Below are 25,052 nucleotides of genomic sequence, written 5' to 3'. Positions count from 1 at the left end.
CTTTTCTGAGTTTGTTACTATGCAGCTTTCTCTTCTCCATGGTTTCCCAGTTTCCATAATTCTAAATATTAACCCCTTCAGAATACTCTTTTAAGTTTCTGAGGAGCCATAATCATTTTACATGTGTAGGGCATCCATAACCACACAGTGATTTCTACTGGAGTAGCACATATATTCTTGAACAGTGAAGTTGCATTATCAGATATTTTACTAGGATGATAATAGTCTGAGTCCTTTTAGGCTCTTAAGCAGAAAGAGTATGGCAGGCACAGTTCACAAATGCACAATGCATGATTCTACACACACCTACAAAAGTTAACTAGTAAAACTGGATTACAAACTCCTTACATTATATCCAGCTGATCAAGATCTTAAGATGAATGAGTTACAAACTGACCTCTGTGGCCCTCTTACCAAACATAAACAATACCAAGAATGACAAGATAACTTACTCCAAATAAGCCCGAATAATTTTCTTGTATTTTTCTTGCATCCTTTCAACAACTCTTAATTAAGAGTTACACAATTACAAAATCTGGTTTCTTCTACTATGTGTAATCAAATTATAGTTAGTGTACCGACATCTAGCTCCTGGACCAAACTAATTTCTAATGTAATTCCACTGATCACAAAGGAATGAAAACAATGGTAAAGTTAACTTATTGTGTCTGTCAGGACCTATACTAAATGTACTTCCATACTTTATTACATAAAACTAAGGTTACACAGCAATCACTGAATGCAAACTGGTTCCATGTTTTTGCTCAGAATGTTAGACAACAATTGTTGTCTTTCTAGAATACATATGGCTTTGGTGAATGGTGTCTCAGGGCCAAGAAAATAGCCTAGAGCAAGACCAAATTTATTCTTACTTTACAGACGTTGTGGAGGCACTCTGTTGTCACTGGCTGGTAAACCAGCTCCTGGCAGCAGACACACATAAAGGATTGTTCCAGTTTCTTCAGAAAATTCTAGTGTAGGAATAAAAAGGACAAACTCTATCACAGTTCATGTAAATGCCACTTATTGCATAAAGACAATAAACTGACTGAGTTCTTAAGTCCTCCATATCCATGATTGTAGCTTTCTAAATGCAGTCAGGAAGCAAGTCCATAAATGCTGAATTTCCCTGCTCTTTCACAAATCAGAGAATAATTTTTAAAATTATTTACTCGTTTCTATGAGTATTGTCATGAAAAAAATGAAACAGACTGGAAGGCCTCTCATGCCTGATTCTTAGCATGGGTCAGAAAATTTAGTAATTGTGTTCAGTATCTGCTGTTAGACATTTATGCGTCCCTGGAAGATCTCAGCATCTCTTCCAAGGGAATTGCTTCCGCTAGGAAAGCCACTTCTAACAGCTGCTTCTCTTCTTAGGCCAAATTCTCTGCAGTATGTGAATCAACATCACTGATTCTTAAATCTTCTCAGAGCGTCTCTGAGGAATCCCGAGATACATTTGTACCAGGTGTTTTACACACACAAGTATGCTTATCTCTGGCATGTCAGTGATCTCCAACCTTCTCAAGAATACAAGCTTGGGTATAGAAAAAAAAGCAGATCCTGGGTTAATAAAAATATGGTTCTTTGTAACAATTTTTAAAATACCAGATTTATCTTAAGCCATTTTATGTGGCTAAAAGGAAAGGTGGTGGTTCCAAGCAGAAAGATTTACATTTTCACAGTATTTACCCAAAGATGCCAGTGATTCCCACTGTCTTTAGTGCCAAACAAATAAAAATTTTATCAAGGTTATGGGTAGGAACCTGCAGAAAAATGACTTCTCGGTAAGTGCTTTTAAATTACTGTTTTCTCCTTTTTACAAACACATTGTCTGTTACCACACAAAATTTAAGAGTTGAAATTCCTTCTAATCATTACAGACATTGGATAGAAGACTGGTAACAGCAAATAACACTATGAGTTCCTATACAAAGACAAATGCAGTAGCATTATACCAAGAAACAGTGATATGAGTGGAAGAACAGGAAGTTACGCATGCTTTTTCTGTTACAGAAGCACCATAAATAGCCACAGGTAATTCTCAAATAAACTAGTTATGTATATCCATTTTATAACCAATAGTTTGGTTTTCATGGAGTTGAGTTTTATCCAGTTATTTTAACTCCTTAGTGCCTTGATTTCTTCTGCAAAACAGATAAAATAACTATGAACTTCACATTGGTAATACTAATTATCACTGAAAGACGTAATATATCAGGAGACGTTCCTTCTGCAGACTTTTTCTAGCAGCTATAGTCTCTTCAATCTTGAGCTATTCTTGCTATTCTCTTGACACTTAGGGGGAAGAAAGCATTTTCTTAGTTATTTAAGGTTCCCTCTCTACATAGTGGGATAGTGTAGACTTGGGTAAAAATATTTTCATTTCACATCTAAATTTGAATATTACAGTACTTCCATGTTCTCAAACAAAATAAGCAAACTGTATTTTGTCATAAAATTCTTTTATGTCTAAAGTAGCTTCTAGAACCGTCTTCTGCCATGTCTGATTTCTCATATCAGCACAGCACAAAATATATTGTAACTTCAGAGACAACATACTCCCTTCAGAAATGGAAAGAAAAAAAAGCCACTTCTAACTTCAAAATGTTGTTTGTGCAAGAAAAGATCTCTATTACACAGGTGTAAACCTATCCACCAGTAGCAAATCGTAGAAGTGAGGATTACTCCTTTCAATCACAGCCTTAGAAATAAAAAGAATGCTAGACATGGTCCGTATTTAGCAACAGTTCGATAAGTAAATTGGGTTTTAAGAAAGACTCGAGATTTCTCGTAGAAGTCTAAAGAAGTAAACATTAAAAATGATGCATGCAGCAAACATACTGGTCCTTCCTTAAGAGAAGCAAGTACTTCATCCCACAGTTTCTGGTTCATACAGTCTTCTCTAATCAGCCATTGCTGCTCTTGGGTCAACTGGAAAGCCTCTCCTTTCCCTCCATCTCCCATCCTCATGGATTTGGGTGTATTCGTAGGTTCCTCTATACCTGCTTAAGGTTATGATCATTAGATGTAGTAACAACAGTGTTAGTCTGAATTAATAAAAGGAGAAGAAAAAACTGTTTCTAGAAGGCTAAAACATGGTCTAAACTCATGAAATGCAGCAATCAAATCCCTACCCCAACTCATACTGTTCAGTATCATTTTGGGCTGCAGCAAACAACTTCTCAGAAGAATATTTATTTAATAAAGAGATTAAGAGAAAAAAACCCTGTTAAGGTAGTAAATAGGATAAGATCCCTGCACTACTAATTAATTGCAGAGCACATACTTATCAGTTTACATTAGTATTTCACATAATTTCACACTCCATAAAGCTATCATGCTACTGGCTTAATAAACAACGTAACAGATTTTGCTGATGAGTACTAAAAACTAAAAAGAAATACCATCATCAATTGTCCTTTTCTGGTTTCCATTACTCTGGCTGGTTGGCTCCTGTTTCACAGTTTGCTTTTTAACCTTATCTTTCTTCTCTTTACTAGCCATGGCTTCCAAATAACCTTCTGGATACTAAAACAAAAAAAAAGCAGAGGCTTAAAAAAATCCTCACTGACATATAGGAATTCCCAAATACCAACAAGACTAATTTCTAAAAGACTTTAAAACCATATGAATACATATTGAAACAATTAAAATATAATTTTTAAAACCCTACATGATGGAGAAATCATTTAAATTAATATCTGTTATTAAGAAAGCATAGTTAAATGAAATAATCTAATCCAGACTGGATCATATTACAAGGACTCTGATATTGATATCTATGCCTTTACAACTATTATAAATCGGTTAGGCAAAGTTGAAGATGATGGTATGTTCTAGATGTACCACTGCCTTGCTGAGAAAAGAAACAGTGTGTCAATTCTTCCCATCAATTCTCATGGGTCAGTTTATTTCTGTGCCTGAAATACACTGTCTATAAAAACTCCATCACACAGAGAGAAAAAAATTAATTAAAACGGCACAGTTTTTTTCAGTTTCTCAGACAGACTCAGCTATAACAATAGTTTCCTGTCGAAATCCTTTCCAGCTTAAGGATCACAAAACTGTATTCAAACTTTTAATTCGCCAATCCATATATGCAAAGCAACTCACTGCTAAGGCAGAAAGCTTCATCCATTGCTCCTGCTGTGTCACTATTACAGGATTCTTTCAGTTTTCAGATAATCTGTGGTGGTTTTTGGCATTAAATCCAGCCACAATAGGTACAAGAGAAAAAAAACGGGGCTTTAATTTATCTCTATTTCTGGGATGTGTTTATTTGAGCTGAGAATAAAAACAACTCTGTGAGTCCTGATTCGAACCTGTACACTCAGACCCAGTTTCTTTGACCGCTCCATGCCTTCTGAAGTCCAAGGTGCAGGCTCAACGTCATCTCTCCTCAGAAGATAGCGCCAAACTAAAAATCCACATTTTCCAATTTCTGGCCAATATTTCACCACCTGAAGAACAATATAAAATTACTGCCATTTTTTAATCACAATCCAAATACATGAATATCATCATATTTAAATTCTTGAAGAAGAAATGACTAAGTTACACATTAGTATTATATAGCAGCTTTTCCCTCAGGAGTGAATTTTTGTATTTTTGATAAATGCACTGCCTTTAAAAGGCACACACCCTTGTTTCAGATGCTGAGAAGTCATTTACTGCACAAAAAGCTAAAATATAGTTGGAAGGAGTGAGGAAATAATTTGTTTGCCACTGAGGAATATAATTCAGTAAGCACATATAAAGTAGATTACATATTCAACTTAAATATCCAATTACGGATTATGTTCTATTATCACTGTTCTGAATACTCTCATTTGAGTTCCTTGCAGAATACGCTAAAGCTAGAAAGCTATCATGAAGAAAAAAATAATTATTTCTTTTAAGTGATAATGAAGAATTTGCAATGTAACACATATGAGACTTCTTAAAACAGCTGAAGAAAAATGTTACATTGCACTTGGTAGAAATCAGAATACCTTGTAAATGCCATCATATCTGTTGCCTTCCTCTGGGGCATATTTGCTGATCCGCCGCCCTTTTGAACTGCGTACTACTCTGACGGGCTTACCAGCTCTCCAGTTCTTAGACTCTGCTCCATTTTTGTCATCCAGAGGGGCATCACAGTTAAGGGCCAATGCCCTAGAAAGAGATGTAAAACCTTCATAAACTAGATTGCTTCACACAACAGATTTTTGAGAATTAATGTTATTAAGTCATACCTATTTTCCTTGTCTAATTATACTTTATTAAGCAGCACAGAACTTTTCAGGATACTCCTACAGTTGACACTGTCCTGAATAACCTTCTGGTCAGTAAATTGGAGAGATATGGGTTTGATGGATGGAACACTTGATGGATAAGGAATAGGCTGGATGGTAGCACTCAAAGATTTGTCGTCAATGGTTCAATGTTCAAATGGAGACCAGTAATGAATGGTGTCCCTCAGCAGTTGGTATTGGGACCAGTGTTGTTTAGGATCTTTGTCGCAGACATGGACAGCGGGATTGAAGGCACCCTCAGAAAGTTTGCCAACAACACCAAGGTGTGTGGCGTAGTCAATATGCTGGAGGGAAAGAATGCCATCCAGAGGGACCTTCATGAGCTTGAGAAGTCGGCCTGTGCTAGCCTCATCAAGTTCAACAAGGCCAAGTGCAAGGTCCTGCACCTGGGCTGGGGCAATCCCAGTTAAAGGCTGGGCAGAGAATGGACTGAGAGTAGCTCTGAAGAGAAGGACTTAGGGATGTCAGTGGATGAGAAGCTCAACATGACCTGGCAATGTGTGCTTGCAGCCCAGAAAACCAACTTTATACTCGGCCGCATCAGAAGAAGTGTTGAGGCAGGTGACTCTGTCCCTCTACTCTGCTCTCATGAGCCCTGATGTGGAGTACTGCATGCAGTTCTGGAGTCCTCAGCCCAGGAAGGACATAGATCAGTAGGAGTTAGTCCAGACAAGGGCCACAAAGATGATCAGAGGGCTGGAGCACCTGCCATATGAGGACAGGCTGAGAGAGTTGAGGTTGTTTGGCTTAGAGAAGGCTGTGGGGAGACCTCATAGCAGCCTTCCAGGACTTAAAGTGGGGCCTACAGGAAAGATAGGGAGGTACTCTTTATCAGGGAGTGTAATGATAGGATGAGGGGTAATGGTTTTAACCTGAAAGAGGGGAGATTTAGATTAGATGTTAGGAAGAAATTTTTTGATGTGAGGGTGGTAAGGCACTGGAACAGGTTGCCCTGAGAAGTTGTGGACAACCCGTACCTGGAGGCGTTCAACACCAGGTTGGATGAGGCTTTAAGCAACCTGACCTAGTGAAGGTGTCCCTGCCCATGACAGGAGGGTTAGAATCAAATGATCTTTAAGGTCCCTTCCAATCAAAAACATTCTATGATTCTTTAAAATCTGCAGTACTGATAGAAGCAATGAGATCTATGTTACCATGTCTGGTAAGAAAAAAAAATAGGAATGCAAAATATTTTGTGATCAAGTTTCCACATGAAAACTCAGCTCATACTGCAAAATAAAACAAAACAAAACAATCCTTTTAGATTTAATATTCTTGATTTTTAAAAATAACCCCTTCCTTCCTAAATAGCATCATGGGAATTAAAAGAAAACTATAAAACAGGACAAACTTTCCCTATCACTATTTCACATTAAATACAGATTTTTAAGGCTTTTAAGTGTATACACAAAGGTTATAAACATGATGAAAAACACAATAGAGGAAAAAGAACATAGCAACCATCCCCAAAACTCTAAGTAACTGAAATTTCTCATATAAACATAAATGGCCTAGGAGTAGAAGCTAAATAATAATAGCTAGCTGAAGGACAAGAAAAGGCCTTTATCCACCAATTACATTAAGACCCTCTTCTGGAACAAGACAGTATGAATAGATCATGAACTAGACCAAGCTGCCGTAATGAACACTATTTCATTATCACAGCCTGATTTGACCAGGCATTGAAAACTCCTCAGAATCACACTCAAGCCAGACGACAGATCTCAGAACAGAAGAAATAATATGGTTTATAAACAGCCATGGTACGAGTGTAAAAACCATGTACAGAACATTAAGAGAAAGGCATACAATGGCAACTTTAAAAATGTTACTCACATGAAAACAAAATTTAAAAAAGGAGAAATATCTGAAGAAGCAAAAACCAATTCTGATTCAACTACATCATAATCTGCAGCATCAAAGTGCTTGAAAACTTATCTCAAAGACAGTAACTGAGAGCAGTTTTGCCAGTGGATTGCTCATTTGCAAAAATGCTGAGATTAAATGTTTGTAAATGTATTGCTTAAACCTACTTACAACTTCCTTCCCTCCTCCTTCTTGTTCTTTCACATCATGTCCTCTCTCCCTCTGTCCCTCACTCCCCTTCTCAGCAGCCAAGTCAGGCATTGCCTCTGTCTCTTCTAAGTACCACAAAAAAGCTTGAAAGAATCCCTCTCTGCTCTCCTTTACAGCAGCACATCATATCTAAAAGCAGATCTGGCAAAGAAAAGGTCTCAGTCAATCTCAGCACCCACAGTTGTCAAGTGGTCAGTTGCCTAGCAGAGATTATACTCCTAGAAACAGAAAGGGACGGAGAACTCTTTGTGCAGGCAGGCTTTTAGAGGACATAAAACCAATTCAAGCAGTTGTTTAATTCATCTTTTAAACATATATCTTCTTTTTCAAGGACCTGCTTTACACAGAAAACAGTGATGGAAGAAAAGGCCAGCAAAACAGCAAAGATTTCTCTTAACATGGGAAAATGAACAAGCTTTCTTACTACTTTAAATTTTCTAATTGATTTAACTATTGAAGAAGAAACTTAAAAAGAAACTCAGAATAGAAAACTTAGACCCAACAGTTTTGACAAACTTTTCATTAACTTAAAACAGTCCTCCGAAGGAAATTGTAGGACAATTTCTACCACACTACTTGTATTGCACCACCAACATAGCAATGTTCCATTGAGATGCAAGTGTATTTTTAAATCAACAAAACATAATGCTTGAAAAAATGCCTCTTAGCAGCAAGATGCACCACTGTTTACAAAAGCAACATATACAGATTAAATGAACATCCCAAAATGATAGTTTTAAATTAAAGTACTACAATCCAGCTCCTTGTTTTGGAATACTTTTTAATTTTACCTTCAAAACTTACCTATTCATGTGTGTTAAAGTCTGATCAAATGAATGTTCTCCAATTCTTTTATTGCCAGAAAGATCTCTACCTCCACTCCCAGTGTAAGTGAATTCATCTCCTCGATCCTGTACAAGAAGATTATACTTTGTTTTAACAGTCCAAAGTAAAGCAACTCAGTTTAAAAAAAAAAAAAAAAAAAGCAACTTCATTTGTTCTATTTACTCAGACAAACTATACCCCAAGGCATGAGAGAGATTGACCACAGCAATAACACTCTATGCTCCTTGTCTCAGACCCAACAGGCAGGCATGACTTGTACGAAGGAGAACTCCCCATTCTCTCCATCCAGCTGAGGAGAGAAATTCAGGAGAAGGAGGGGAGGGGCAGCATGTTCCTGCCCAGCACAGCAGCAGCTTTGGGAGAAGGGGCAGGCATGTTGGGAGGACTGCAGGGATGAAGTGAGATCATGCAGAGAGAAAACCAAAAGGTCTGAAGCCAAATTAGAACTTAGACTGGCCAATTGTGTGAAAGATAATAAAAAATCTTTCTACAAATATATCAACAAGAAAAGGAGGGCCAAAACCAAACTCCATCCTTTACGGGACGCAGGGGGGACATTACTGTCAAAGTATAAGGATGAGGTACTTAATGCCTTCTTTGCTTCAGCCTTTAATAGCAAAGTAAGATGCTCTCTGGGTACTCAGCCTTCTGAGCCAGAAGACAGGGAGGAAGCAGATCAAAGCTCTCATGATCTATGAGGAAATGTTTAAAGACCTGCTCGGCCAATTAGACACAAGTCTATGGGGTCAGATGGGATCCACCTGAGGGCATTAAGGGAGCTGGTGGAGGTGCTTGCTAAACCCCTCTCCATGATCTGCCAGTAGTCATAGAATCATAGAATCACTAGGTTGGAAGGGACCCACTGGGTCATTGAGTCTAACCATTCCTAACACTTCCTAAACCACGTCCCTCAGCACCCTGTCCATCCGTCCCTTAAACACCTCCAGGGAAGGTGACTCAAACACCTCCTTGGGCAGCCTCTGCCAGTGCCCAATGACTCTTTCCATGAAAAACTTTTACCTGATATCCAGACTGAACCTCCCCCTGGTGGAGCTTGAGGCCATTCCCCCTTGTCCTGTCCCCTGTCACGTGGGAGAAAAGGCCAGCTCCCTCCTCTCCACAACCTCCTTTCAGGTAGTTGCAGAGAGCAATAAGGTCTCCCCTCAGCCTCCTCTTCTCCAGGATAAACAACCCCAGCTCTCCCAGCTGCTCCTCATAAGACTTGTTCTCCAGCCCCCTCACCAGCTTCGTTGCTCTTCTCTGGGCACACTCCAGAGCCTCAACATCCTTCTTGTGGTGAGGGGTCCAGAACTGAACACAGTACTCAAGGTACGGTGTCACCAGTGCCGAGTACAGAGGGAGAATAACCTCCCTGGACCTGCTGGTCACACCGTTTCCGGTACAAGCCAAGATGCCATTGGCCTTCTTGGCCACCTGGGCACACTGCTGGCTCATGTTCAGTCGGCTGTCAACCAACACCCCCAGGTCCTTCTCTTCCGTGCAGCTCTCCAGCCACTCTTTCCCCAGTCTGTAGCACTGCAGAGGGTTGTTGTGCCCCAGGTGCAGGACCCGGCATTTGGCCTTGTTACACCTCATGCCATTGGCCTCAGCCCAGCGGTCCAGCCTGTTCAGATCCCTTTGCAGAGCCTCCCTACCCTCCAGCAGATCCACGCTTCCACCCAGCTTAGTGTCATTCACAAACTTGCTGAGGGTGCACTCAATGCCTTCACCCAGGTCATTGATAAAGACATTGAACAGAGCTGGACCCAGTACTGAGCCCTGAGGAACCCCACTTGTAACTGGCCTCCAGCTGGAGTTAACTCCATTTACCACCACTCTCTGGGCTCGGCCAACCAACCAGTTTTCAACCAGTCCTGGCTGAGTGGGGAAGTTCCATTGCACTGGAGAATGGCAGATGTTACACCCATTTACAAGAAGGGTTAGAGAGGATCCAGGAAACTACAGACCTGTCAGTCTGACCTCAGTGCCAAGAAAGGTCATGGAGCAGGTCACCTTGAGTGCTGTCTCACAGCACACAGAAGACAACCAGGTGATCAGGCCCAGTCAGCATGGGTTTATGAAAGGCAAGTCCTGCCAAACTAATTTGATTGCCTTCTATGACAAAGTGACCTGCTTGATGGATGAGGGAAAGTTTGTGGATACAGTGTACCTGGACTTTAGTAAAGCCTTTGACACCATTTCTCAAAGTATCCTACTTGGGAAACTAGCTACCATTGGCCTGGACAGGCGCACTCTCTGCTGAGTAAAAAACTGGCTGGATGGCTGGGCCCAAAGAGTGGTGGTACATGGAGTTAGATCCAGTTGGAGGCCAGTCACAAGTGGTGCTGCCCAGGGCTTGGGGAGGAGGTTCAGATTGGACATTAGGGAAAAACTTCTTAAGAACTGTCAGAGGCTGCCCAGGGAGGTGGTAGAGTCACCATCCTTGGAGGTATTTAAAAGACGAGTAGATAAAGTGCTTAGGGATGAGATTTAGTAGTGGAGAGGTACGGATGGACTTGATGTTCTCAAAGGTCTTATCCAACCTAGGGATTCTATGAAAAGGTGTGCTTTTAATTTCAGCATCACTGTTCTTCCACAATAGCTGTTCCAGCACAAAGCTACTGGTCCAGTGGTAACACATTCACCAGAAAATTCTACTTAAAAAATTGCCTTTCTCACATTTTAGAAAGCTGTTTTTGAAAATTTTTTTTTTTTTTTTTTTTTTTTTTTTTTTTTAGGAAGGGAACACATTCTAGAAAGTGGTTACTTGCTCTGGAGCTTTCATTTACTTTACAAGAATGTCATATTTGTCAAATACATAATAAATATCTTGGAAGATCTTTTCAACTTCTGCAAGGAGCTAAGTGCTAATAAGTACAAACACCTCTGCCTTATGTGAAAGGCAGCTGCTTTAATGCAATAATAATTTCAGTCCTCTGAACTAGTAAGAGCTTAAACTGATTTAGTGATTCACATTTTGTAAACTGATATAATTCTGTAGCATATCTCCTATGTATATCTTTCTTTAAATTGAAGGAAGGTTGATAAAATCTTTTACCATGGCCACAAAAACAAGCAAAATCTATATCTATAGGTAAAGCCAGTATTACTATTGTCTTTAGGAAATATTCACAGAAATTCATATTACTCTTGGCAAATTCAAGTATTTTTAGAAATATATATCTTCTACAAATACAGTTAATTTGATATCTCTTTGGAGAAGCAGATTTTGAGCAAAGCATGAAGCAACAGTAGAAGTAAAATACTTAATAGGAAAATAATGTGAATTTTTATAGCAAAAATCTAAACATACTTGTACACAGTAGTAAAATTCAGTCATTTTCTTACCACTATTAAAAGTCTGACATTATTAAGGATCCACTGTAAGACTTTTACAGATATTTCATGGCTGACAGCAGCAGAAAAAGGATAAAGTTAGAAAGAGAAATGCTGGTTGAACCAGGCCATAGGTTAATTATAGAAATTATATTTCTTTGTGTGTAGGGAAAATCTAACAGAAATTCTGCTGCAGTATATTTTGTGTTCAACACTTATCTAGACATAAAAACAAGCAAGTGCGATGAAGTTAAAAAATTACTCAAAACCTAAAAACGTCATGTGTAAACTCTGGTATACCATTTCTTAGAACAGTCTACTTATTCTGCTCAATTAATCTCTAAAAAATAGCAGAAATAGAATGATGTTGTATGAGGACAATATATGAAAAAACTGCAAAAGTATGGAAGACTGACAAGGCAAGAACTATTTACTAAGAAAGGATATCAAATAAATGGGATGAAATAAAGCATCATAGAATTGAGCTATGTTTAATTTTTCAGTGTTTGCCAAGGATGACTGTGATAATAAAAACAGGGACGGATTTTCTGGATGAACCAGACCCATTCAAACAATTATATTTTAACAGTGAATAAGAAGCTTGTGCCAAGTTCATAAAACCAGGAAGATGTATTTTGGAAAGTCATGAATCAGAATGATTTCAGCTTAACAACAAAGAGGAAAATGATTACATGTCCATGTTGTGGCAGAGTGGCAAAAAAATGCTAAGGCAGTTTTTTGATGAATAAGCAGAAATTAATTGAAACTCAAAAGTGATTTTTCTCCCTTTTTAGAACATAATGTTGAGACAAATATTGAAGTAACGTATGTAAGAATGCAAAAAAATAGAGGAAAGACAGAAACACTACGTATGCAAGATGAAGAAAACTATTTACAAGACAAGACAAATTTTTCACAAACTTTTGTTTATCAACTAGGTGGAACATTCATCATGAGGAAAAAAATTTGAATAGACTTTTTTTTTGGCATAACAGAGAAACATCAAACAAATCACTGTAGAATTTAGCAAAAAAAACTCAAGCAAGAAGGCATAAATTTAACACCCCTTAGCATAAGGAAGTCTAATTTCTGCTCCACTTCCTAGAATAACTACACACACTTACTTAACATCAGATATATTAAAGAAAAAAAAAAGATTGCAGGTAACGATGACACACATTTTGCAGAACTGGAGGAAAATGACAGACATCTTGCAATACAGGGCACTGATCTGGACTGCATGAAGAGAAATGGGATGGGAAGGACGTTTGAAACTCTGATACAGGAGCAACTCCTAAACAAGGACTGAAAGCAAGTTCAGAAGGATAGGTAAGTGCTTGTAGAGAGAGAAAATCTAGAATGGCAAGATTAAGTGAAGCACAGACAGAGTCCTTAGAGTGGAATGAATATGGATACAAACATGGCCCATGATGAGTAGGTAGTCTACAGACCTAATGAGAGACCTACGGAACCTACTTCCACTGTGGTTATGGTGTTCTACTTTGGAACTGGAGTATGCTAGAAATATTCACACAGCTTATTATTTGGCATCTTTTAACAAATAATGATACATGAGGACAATTTCTCAATAGCTTTGAGTTCTAACTCTATCTATAGACAACACAGGATCTGGATCTACCTACTACCCATAACATTGTTCAACTAATAACCTGTATGTGACAGGTAAGAGTGGAAAATTATTTTTTCTCAAGAGGATCACAAGGCCTGGCTTAAGATACCAACACTGCTGTAAACTCTGCATTCAATAGTTAAAGAAAACATTTGGTAAAAGGAATTATTGATGTCCATATGTTCTTCCTTAATAAACAGAATAATTGTCCATAAGGCTATTAGAATAATCTTAGACTTCCCCTTCTCTTCGTTCTTCCTATCTCTTCCCCATTTTTTACCTTAAATATGTAATTATGCCATTTCTCCTCTGCTTTTCAAAGCTTAATTCAATGTCCTTGCAGCAAAACTTTCTTTCAACAGCTAGCAAGACCTTTGTTATTGTCTTCTCTTAATGCCTCCTGTATGTCTTTTCCTTATGTTGTCTCCATAAATTTATTTAACTGTCCTGTTTGCTTGATCACGTTACAGAGCAAATGAACTTCAGTCACAGTAGTACCTCATATTGAGGCATTTGAGTGGAAGATGAGCCTGAAGCTCTAATACTACAAGCCACTCAGCCTCAAACATACAACATAATCAGATGATCAATTGTATTAAATCATACTCCACCGCTTCACTGCTGTTATATATTCAGTTGTAAGTGTAACAAAAAGACAAGGGAGAATGGAAAAAGTAAGATTTCAAATTCCACGTAAGCATTCTACTACATTTCTACAGGTTGTTTTTATGCAGCAGTTAGCAGGGCCATTAGCTACTTCAAGTTACTGAAACGTCAGCTGTCTCAAGACAGCTCACTATTTTCCCTTCCTGTTAACATCTCCGGTATTACGCTTAGATGTCAAAGGTTGGTTCCAACATATACACAAGCAGATTTTCTCGATAAGCTTCAGGCTTCAGTCTGAACAAAAAAGAGATCTCATTGGCTTTTTCAATATTACAGACCTCAAAATTTCACCACCTCAGTATAACATGATGAATAAAGACTAACATTTTATTAATACAACAGAGCACAATAAAAAAGCACTAAGCTTTTTTAAATGAAGCTATTAGATCCAAGACAAATACTACCTATCAGACAATTACATTTGAGAGTACTTTCTTTCCGTAATAGCAAGAACACTGGAAACTAAATTATGTCATCACTCGTCTCCACTAAAGCCTCAGAAGTCTATATGCATATAAGAGCTGACAGAATTGGTCTATCTGTTGAGTTGTCTGGTTTATTTTTGGTAATTTCATGGTTTATCACTGCAATAAAAGGTGTCAACTAAAATGAAAGGGCTAATTACATATTTCATTTATAAATCCATAACCCCCCCCTTGCATTAAGTGCATTAAGTAAGACAGCTTCAAAGCAGGAAATAACTGAAGGTGGCTAACCAGTGCTGAAAGTAAGCCAACATTTATAAAAATAACTCCTAAATGAAAGGATTAGACAACTGCATGCTTTCTGAGGTTTTGCTTATTCCTTTCAGTGTTCCATGCCAAAATGGTGGATTTCCAGAACTTTAAACTAAACAATATTTAAACAATTCAGGCTACCCAATCTGGATGCACTATCTTCTGGCGCTGTCCAAAATCAGTTCCAACTTCAAACCAGGTTCACCAAAGGTACAACACACAGAAAACCTTTTCATGTCAAAGACACCTTTTTCTGTAGTGGGAGGTTACTTAGGAGATACAACAGTTTGTTGAGACAACACATTTCAATGACAATTACCTTTGACTATCTGCTGGAAATCACTGATGGATTGTTTTTCTGAGGGCACAAAATCCTGCAATCTGCATGAGTAATTTAATTAGCCTGCTATAATCCTAATAAAAGCAAAGCAAGGAATATATTGTCTGTCTAAAATACATACACTTATTATTTGACAATAATTTATCTCTATACATATAATTAGAATTTGTTAATTTTATCCTTATTTCCAATATTTAAGTAAATGCTTACTTAAAAATTATTATTTATACAAATTATTTTTAGAAGTGTTCATGTGAAAAATCTATGAAATACAGCAAGAAACTCATGGTTTGACACAACAAAGGCTAGTATAATTATGTTGATCCTTCAGAATTTTACTGATGATTGATGAAACTCCATATATTGCACTAATACAACTAATACCTCTTGAAAAATGTATGAATTCCAGAAAAAAAGTATCTCAGTATGTTAGGAATTCATGAACAGAAACCAAGGCTTGTTTCTTTTGACCTAAGGCAATATTCCTGACAGAATATTAATTTCTCTTTTATTTCCTTTATCATTGTGTTTAATCAGTTCCTCAGTGCTTTAAAAACAACCAGATATGCAAAGTCCTAAAAAAGAACTTTGAGAAAGCACAGATAGGAGCAGTATAGATACAGATGCCACACTTCATTATGAAAGAAACTGACAATTAGGTAAACAAGACCATTTTGGCAGATGTAGTACAAGCAGTAAAAAAACTTACAAAAAGCATCTGTGTAACAAGATAATCGTTTTTAGAATGTAAAAATAATTCTGAATATAATGCAGATATAGAGGTGACAGGACATACAGAAAATAATGCAAGAAAGGTATTTTTTAGTATTAATTAGAATTTTGTGTGGACTGACAGCTAACAATATGGAATAACAGAAAAGAAGAGAGGAGCCTGTTGCAAAATAGAAGCTGTCCTGCAGATCTGAAATGTTGGTAAGAAGCACTAAAGCTATTGCCCTACAAATTACGTTAAGTGTGTCCTTAGTAGTGGAGGCAACAAGAGTGGACAAGTAACACCTCTGATTGAAAAGGATGACATTTTGTAGCTATCTTATAGTGAAATGCTCGATTTCTTTCACATTACACTGGAGCTCTAACCAGATCCCAAACCAGCAGGGCACTTAGACCTTGGAAACATGACAGCTTTTGAAAATAGAGAGTTTCGTGAGGTGAAGCACCAGTTTTCAGTTACATACTCAATCCAGGCAACGCACAATTGCTGCAAAAAAGCTGACATCCATACAAATATTCTGCAATATTTCTCCCCAACTATGCCTCTGAAATTATACATATCATCCAGACTATGACAGTACTTAGGAGTCTGCTAAAACACATGATCACAACACCACCTAGGTGACTTGGGAAAGACATGCAAAGGATCTAATCAACTTTATTAAATAGTTTGAATTGATTAATTACAGCAACAAAAATAAACAGACATCAGCATCACCACCAAAACCTAAAACTGGAGTCTGCATCACCCCGAGATAGCAGGGATTAACTACTGGGCAACAGTGTTCTTAGGATCCACTGGCTAAGGGTCCCAGAGCTTGGGCTCTGGTTGACTCTAAGGACGTAGTAATGTAACCCAACACCAAGCACCTCCTAATGTGACTTGTTCAAAAACAGACACAGACTCCCACCAAGGCAATACTCTGCAGGACCAGCAGCGGGTAGGTGCTGTTGGCAAAGAATACATGGCATTCTGATTCTATTTCAGATGATTATTTCTTTCTCCAGTGCTTTTTCCTTGTGATTAATAACTATACATGTTTTAAATAAAACTGATTGCTTACTGCTTTATCCATCACTGACACACTATACAAAATTCCATTTGATGAATCAGAACTGCAGGAAGGGATGTACCCTGTGTGAACATTATTTAATTGCAGAGAACATTAAACTATTCAAAAGTTAATGTTGGTCAACATCATGAGATGAAAGTCGGATTCAGTTACTGTTTTGTTTAGCATCATAATTGCCTAATTTGCTCTACTTAGATATTATCATCAAAGCAGATTTTTTTTTTTCCAGCACCTTCAGGCGTAATAACACAAGATACTGAGACTTTTCTAAGAAGTTCTGAAAGTGCTCATTGGTAGGAGTTAAGAACCTTCAGAACTTTATGGAATCAAATAACATGTCTCTTTTATTCCTGCTTCATTAAAATAGATGTATCACATATTTAGAAACACAACAAATCCAAAGGAAAAGGCATCTATCTATCTTGAAAGCAATAAATGTCATGATCAAAACAGAAAATAAACCACATTATTTGTATATAATTATAGTATCATATTGTTAATTAATACTAAATTCAGACTTCAAAAGTATACTGAAATTTAACTACCCTAATCAACATATAATTCAGCTGTAATTGAGGTACCTTACTTGAACATAAATATGAGCATAAGCATTCTTTAAGAAAGACTTACTTACATATTTCCCCCCAAAATACTGAAAACTACTCAGCCTGTTATCACTAGCGGTTTTTCCACAATCATATTTGCATAAGCAACAATTTTAGGATCAATGACAAACTTATCTCCAACTTTACAAACACTGATAACATTCAAACAGCAAAATGATTGCTTGTATAAAAGACATACCACTTCATCTTCAAATCCTCCAGCTAATACAAGCGAATAAGCTCCATCATTACTGCGTCCATGGATTCCACCCACATGTGGTCTGTGAACACCTGCTTCACTCACCTGGTAATAGAAAAAAGTCAGTTTGTGGCATTTTTTTCAAACAACCAGCTACCAACAGTCACTTTTAACTATCAACTTTCTGCTTAAAATATTGTACAAGGATGTCTGTGTAAACAGATAATGTAAGACTGCCATTGAATGTGAGAATTCCACGTTTTTCAGGAAGAAAAGCCAAATGCAAAGACACCCAAAAAAATGCAAGGACAATGTAGGACAGTGGTGACAATGGAAGCTGTAAAGTTCTTTGGGAAAAATCTCCATACAGGCAGTATTTAAGACTGTATTCCTTGCTATACTCCAACTTGCACAGTCATTTAGAACAATCCAAAGCAGATGGAGATTTGCCAGTTTGGTAATATTTTACAATTCTTTAGCAACTAAGATCACAGTGATACACGTAAAGATCATTATGCCAGGTACTATTAAGGTAATATACTGTCAATATGACCAGCTCAGAGGAATATTCTCTGTCTTAGGAAACAGAAGACAACATTGCAACAGCATATGGATCATAAGCTAGTTCTCCAACCAGAATAACGCTCTGATAATGAATGTGCAACTAAACTGCAGACAACTTGAGAGTTGCAGTTGTACCATAAACTAGCAAGATCATTAAAGTGTGCTTGAACATCACTCCCACAAAAATTTATTTAATATCCATCTCTTTGATCCTTGTTTCAAACTACCAAATTATATTTAAAAAACATAACAACTCAAACCAAACAAAAAAAAAATACCTTTCTGAATCAGAAAGAGGCTACATAGCAAATAATGTATTGTCTCAGAATGTGATGCCAAAAATACTATTGGTAGAATGAAGGCTTCCAGCAGAAAATCAATTAGGACCCTTCTTTCTGCCCTCATATCTTCCTTCAGACCCTGATTTTCCAGTTTTTTTTTTTTTTTGCTTCTCCCACTCCTGAACTCCTTTTCCCAATACACATTTTCAAGCAAATTCCATGAAAGTTTACATTCTTCTGCTAGAGTCTTGTACTTCCATAATACAACTCAACACATGAGTAAAGGTCCAGCTGCCCCAAAATGCTGTTTCCAACAAGCAAGAGCTGAAAACTGTTCAAGAACACAATGGTACATTCTTGCACAGTTATTCAGCATCCAGTTGTCTGTGGCTCAGACTGCCTAAACTACTTAATATTTTTGGATCCATAGCACCCAAAGAGAAGAGCTCACAGTAGTACTACTTGTCATAAGAATGAATACTACTTTTGTTCATTTTGAAGTGGGCAGCTGAGCTTTTATTTTCGATGACCACTTTTAGCGTTACAAAAATATGTATACTGCTCCCTTATCACTTTTCTCATACTGTACATAATTTTACAGCCATCTACACTACACCACATTTTCAACATTCTTCCAGAACAAAGTCTTTCCAGTTGAGTGGAAACCATTTCATTCCTCTAATCATCCTAACTGTTGTTCATAATTATCTATTTTATTTTCCTGACCCTTCATTTCACAATAATTTAATAGTTTATTCGGGTTTTTATCACTATTGGTTATTAAGATTACATATTTTCAAAATTAGCTATTAGAAGATGTCTTTCCTAAATGATAACAAGAAGAGGTAGATGAAAGTCCATTACAAATTATATAGTTAGAACTGTTCCCCACCCCACATTTACTATCCACAACAACTTAGCACTCTCACCTAACTTTATCAGCTATTTGCCAAATTTTTCAGACCATTTACGAGTATGCTGAATAAAAAGGCCGCACTAGTGCGCTCCTCTTTGCTGCTGTATCAAACATCCTTTCATTCATTCCTCCCTCCCTTCTTTCATTTCCACGTTTTATCAATTAAATTTAGGTTTCTGGTAGGTGATTCACCCCAAAGATGAATTCTGGTAAGTAATTCATGCCAAAGATGCTCTTCAGATGCTGTCTCCAGAAGCAATACTTAGTCAATTTCCTTCTAGGGAAAAGAGAGTTCATGTCATAAAAAAACTAAGCAAATCAGAAAGAAAGAAACTACAGTCTCTAAATTCTCATAGGTTTGCTGAGATAAACTGATTTCTCATCCAAAAGACTAGTTGCATGAGAAACAAAGTGAAGTTTAACTTTCTCTGTAGAAAACATTTCAATCTTAAACAAAAAAAATATTTGTACCCCATATTAAGTAATTATGTAGAAATGGTAATTGCCTTTTGATGTCTACTCCACCCACGCATATATATAAATTAGCAATCTCTGCTTAATTTTCTGACAAAAGCAGTGCTCGAATTCTGTTCCTTTTTCCTACTAGCACTAGAAAGATCTGAAAACTGTTGGCTTTATGTTATCAATGGAATTCCTAAGAAAAAGGTGAACTAAATATTGTTGCTGAAACGGTGAAAAAAATGTTGATTTTGAGATTTTGAGCTTGCGTAAGTGATTCAGAAACATATCTTACTTATAAGGCTTTACTTAATCTGGAAGCAAAGAAAAAGATGAATATGTATTTTAATTTTTTTCACAAAAAAGTTCTTCAAACATAGGAGAGGTCAATGAAATATCCCAATGGACCAAAACTGAATTTTCCCCTCAAACAAGTAATTTGGAATAAAACCACTGGCATGATGAACAGCATAAATTTATACTACAAATTCAACTTGCTTCATCTATGGCTTGTATTGATGGTAGTGTTGACAAAGGACATCAAGATGAGAAAGGATCAAAAGAACTAGCTTAGGTTTCAACTGCTTAGCTTGGATTTCTACCAATGACAGAAACTGAAAACTGCTGCTAAGAGGAAAATGCCTGCTGCTAACTATATCAGCATTAAAACCTGCATGGCCTTCCAAATCCAGAATTGTTCACACAGTGCTGGAAGACACAACCATCAAAGGAAAATTGCCTAACGAGTGTTCTCTTCTACCAACTGAATAATAAAACTTCTGTTTTCTTCTCATGAGAAAGCAGGTGATGAAAAGTTCAGAAAACAAATCAGAAAGGCTTCTGATTTGTGACTTGCCCCTCCTCAAGCAGTTTGGAAAAAAAAAAAAGTCTCTATTCTACCAAATACGATGGAAAGCATTCAATTGCAATCATTTACACACGCAAGAGACAAAGAACTGATTGAGCCTGAAAATGAAAAGTATGCATTTCCCTGACTAAAAAAAAACCAATAAAAAAAATAAAAAAATAAAGAAAAAAATAGTGCTATCAGATATGGCTGGGCTAAAAGGAAGTAAGTTCATAGATTACTAGACAGTTAGAAATAATAAAAAATCAGTACTTGCACAAAATGAAGCTCTCATTCTCCCTGCTATGTTTCTTCCTGCCCCTCCTAGTACTGGCACTAGTACTTACACAACCAAACTGTGAAATGGACTGGGAAAACTATCTGTCCTTCTGCCTCACACGGGATTATTTTTCTGCTAGTTTTTCTTACCAATCTATTCTACCATAGAGCCTAAGAAATATTTGCAACAGAAAGTAAGACTCTGCAGGAAAGAGCAAAGGCTTAATGGACAGCTAATGTCAGTAATAGTACAGGTTTAGACTGGTTTAGGCTGTTCATCAGCCTCAAAGAAGATTTTTACATCCCATTACGTATGAACAAAAAACACAACAGGGAGCCAATTTACATGGATACCGTCTAATGTTTTTAAAAACTACCACATACGTCTCCTAAGTGCAATAATCATTTCATGTGAAGTACACTTCAGAAAACACTTAACTCTATTCACTACGTATCCAACTTAGAATTTTACACGTTTTATCATAAAGACAATAGAATTCTTATTGAGTTCATTTGTAAAATCAGTATACTTCAACCTTCACTATCAGCATCACTTCCAAAATTAGAATCATAATATATTTTCTTTATTTAGTCCAAGTGAAAATGGCAATTCTCAATCTGAATTTATTTTAGTGTCCAATCCATTCATTATCCTTCTTAATTACTTCAAATAGAGCTGATACTGAAACAACATACCTGTACTCTGAATTTCCAGGTTGTCCCAACAGGAACGCCAGGTATAGGTCCATAGTGATTTGAAGGAACAATAGTGCATTCCTTAGTGCGACCAACGCAGGCCATGCCCTAGAAACAGACCAGACAAAATGAATTAGTATTATAATACTGAAGACTATTTGCAAAGTCAATGCAGGTATCAAGAAATCTGATAGTTACAATAAACACAGCAAGATATGTCAACAATTGTTAAAAGGAATATTAATTAAGAAATATGGTTTATGGGTTTGGAGGAGGGATCAGGAGTTGGGCTTTTTTGTTTTTAATTGTATTCATTTTAAGAATTCTTCCACTGCTTTAACTGCCAGTAGATAGTGAGCAGGAATTAACATTGTCTTAGTCTCTGTGCAACCCAGTACTGAATTTTGTGTAGTGCATATATATATATAAGTAGAATTAGGGATGTAGCACATACATAAACAATTAGATTAATAGCTATTGCTAAAATACACTCTACCTTGCCCCAGTCTCTCTGGCTTTCAGTACTGGCAGATGGCATCTTTGCTTTCTTTTTACTCTGTTTGAGCTTTTCTCCAGCCTTTACAACTTCATTAGAATCATTTTTGCAGGAAGGACAATACCTAAAAAAAGGTTTTAGTAAATTCTCAATTACTTCATAATAATGGCAGTACATTTCTTGTAGCCAAAATAGTGTCAATTTATTGTTCTCCACTGAATATTTCAAGCTAGCAAACACACAGCAGTTTTAAGCAGCTGAAGTCTATGGCTTAAAAAATGAACCCAACACGAACAAATACTGACTACTTTTAAAAAAGGGCATGTCAATATTTTTGAAGGTAGAGTGCTACAGGCAAAACATTTAACTATTCTTTTCACATGATATGTAAGAGGCCCCCATGACTCCTGCATTCTCTCTTCATTGCACCCTCTTTGATTTAGATCATGTAAAGGAGGAGATAGCTGAGATTAGAGTACACTGCTAACCAATACTCATAGTTTGTTTCTACGTCCTGCCCATTCTACCCTTATTTTTTGTTTCTAGTACAATAAACTTCACTGCAGGTAGCCAAATGTCAAACACAGCCAGGTTATCATATAATGTGTGTAGACAAACATACACACACGTGCGTGCACTCACTCACTCACTCACTCACTCACTCACTCACTAACTCACTCACTCACATCCTACCCCACAACACTGCAGCCACTTGAAATATATAGTGTTGGGATTCATTTCAGCTAGCACAAAGCCTTTCTGGTGGGAAAGTAGGAGATACTAGTATGCAGTGACTACAGCAGAGGGAAAGGGAGTACACTGGCGCTTTTGCTGCTTCTAGTAATGCTTTCATCCTACTTCAGGAATGCCAATGCGAAGACAGTTGTCCGTGTTTCTGGCTCTCATAGGCTGGGTTTGGCCCATACATCACTAATGGAGAAAGCCTGATCTACCTTAACATTGATAACCCAGTTTAGATAATTACTACTACCACCACTACTACTACCACTACTACTGTTTTGGGTTTATTAATTAACTTCTGTACGTGGATATGAATAGAAGTATTACTGTCCGCAGGAACAGATTTCACTATGTCAATAAATGTCATTAAGACAATGAAACTATGAAGATAAAAAGAAATAAAAAAATAATACAACACACTGAAATTCTGTAACACTAAGATTTTGAATGATATTACAGTTGTTTGAAAATAAGAGCATGCAATGACCAACTAAAATAAGGAACATGACATAATGCAAATACACAGGGAGGATTAACTGTGTCATTCCCTGCTTCTTCATAGGGTAAACCATATTATCTCAGTATTTTTTAAACTGAGTTTTGTATGGATATTAAATAAAGCTTTGCATATGGAGTGCATCTCTGCAAGAGGAACCTATCATCCTTTCCCAAACTGTATGCTTAGCCTCTGCAGGGTTTGCCAAATTTTGCACTATAAAAATACTAAATGGAAATATTTCCACTCCTAAACCAAACAAAATCCATCAAGAAGTTAAGGGTCAGATAGCCATGGCTCTTTGCGAGTATGCAAGAAGAAGGGAGAACACAGACCTCCCTTCTGGAGACATCGCTTCGCCCAGTGCAACTGCACTCCTTCTGCATACAACCAAGCATTAAGAATGCACATGAGTGGCATTACTAAGTATCCCAAAACTGTCACAAGCCAGCTCCATAACAGTACCTCTCCCATTCAGTGACATCATCCACAGACGCAACTACTTACTTACATGAATAAATTTGAAAACTTATATTGTAACACAGCAAATAAAAACAAGTTAAAAGCTTGACAGATATTTTTAATGACGTTTTAATTATATGAGTTAGACTTCTACTACTTGTGGAAATTTGCAAGCAAGTTTTTGGACAGAAATATAAGTGAAAGGGTCTAAAAGTACACTTAACTTATGATCTAAGTTACTCTAAAGACCAGATTGTCAGTCAGTTTAATTCATGTGTGGTTCTCTACAGAGCACTGAATCTTCTATAGAGAGAACAGTCCTGGGGAACTATGCAGTGTGGTTACAGTGACATTATCAGAAGAGGGCAGGGAGATCCGAGCAGTAATGGCTACACTTTGAAATAATTTCTATTCTTCAAACTCTCTATCTAGCCCTCTGGAATAGGAGTAGGATAACGCATAAGAATGTTTCATAAGAAGCTTTTGAAAATAATGTGTACCAGTGAAGACCAGAACACTAACAGCTAAAGTATAAAATCATTTGAAGCACATGGCAGGTCAAGATAATTCTGGCACATTAGCTAAATCAAAGAGACACTGATGGCTAGTGAGATTTCAGCATGAGTATCCTGACATGTCTATCAAACCCTTTGTGCCTTTGCGGGCATAGAAAAAAACAGAGAGAAAAAATTGTTTTCAGGGTGGGAAAAAGAATTTGGGAATTCTGTGGAAGGCGCTCACTGACTTGGACAATATATATGTTATTTCTCAGAAACTTCCCTGTGACTAAGACTGGAAAATAGATAGGCTTGTACTGTTGCTGGGGTACTGGACAAGAGCTGGTTCTGAGAATAGAGGGCAACTGAAGAATGGACACACTGAACAGATACGTACTTCCAGACTGACGGTCTCATTGAATTTTCTGAATGAAGGAAGCCAAAAAAGCACTTCTCAGTTGCTATATCCAAAGGTCAAGTCCAATCAGCTAAGAAAATTGCTAATGGACTGCAGTCAGTAATAAAACCAGTTGTGTGTTGAGACTGGTTTCCAACACACGACATCAATTCACTTATGTTGACAATTAGTGGGAAGTAAGATGATGTCATGCACAAAAGACCAGTCTGCCTTGACAACAGAAAACTTGGAGCTAGTTCTGATTAACAGGCTGTGTAATAAACACTGCTGATTAAACATCATAATCATTTTGCATACACAAGAAGTAGGAGCCACACAGACAATATTCAAACGAATCCAGTGTTTAGTTCTAATGACCCATAC

General features: G+C 37.3%; 1 protein-coding gene across 3 annotated transcripts in view; it reads right to left on the bottom strand.

Moving 5' to 3' along the window:
* The window catches only part of UHRF2 (ubiquitin like with PHD and ring finger domains 2), an 88,028-nt gene that overhangs the window by 3,337 nt on the left and 59,639 nt on the right, over positions 1-25,052 (bottom strand). Inside the window, exons 7-15 of one of the 3 annotated variants that reach the window (XM_054054844.1) lie at positions 22,076-22,199; positions 21,580-21,687; positions 17,538-17,642; positions 8,178-8,284; positions 4,995-5,157; positions 4,326-4,463; positions 3,408-3,531; positions 2,845-3,008; positions 873-971 (exon numbers count right to left, since the gene is read on the bottom strand). In XM_054054844.1, coding sequence (XP_053910819.1) covers positions 873-971; positions 2,845-3,008; positions 3,408-3,531; positions 4,326-4,463; positions 4,995-5,157; positions 8,178-8,284; positions 17,538-17,642; positions 21,580-21,687; positions 22,076-22,199 — 1,132 coding nt within the window. The remainder of the gene's footprint in view (positions 1-872; positions 972-2,844; positions 3,009-3,407; positions 3,532-4,325; positions 4,464-4,994; positions 5,158-8,177; positions 8,285-17,537; positions 17,643-21,579; positions 21,688-22,075; positions 22,200-25,052) is intronic. The other 2 variants (XM_009571620.2, XM_054054845.1) reach the window with 2 other exon arrangements.

This window comes from Cuculus canorus, chromosome Z (assembly GCF_017976375.1).
Source record: "Cuculus canorus isolate bCucCan1 chromosome Z, bCucCan1.pri, whole genome shotgun sequence".
NCBI classification, from domain to species: Eukaryota; Metazoa; Chordata; class Aves; order Cuculiformes; family Cuculidae; genus Cuculus; species Cuculus canorus.
The sequence above is the reverse complement of the archived record's forward strand: the minus strand, read 5'-3'. Positions and strand labels throughout refer to the sequence as shown.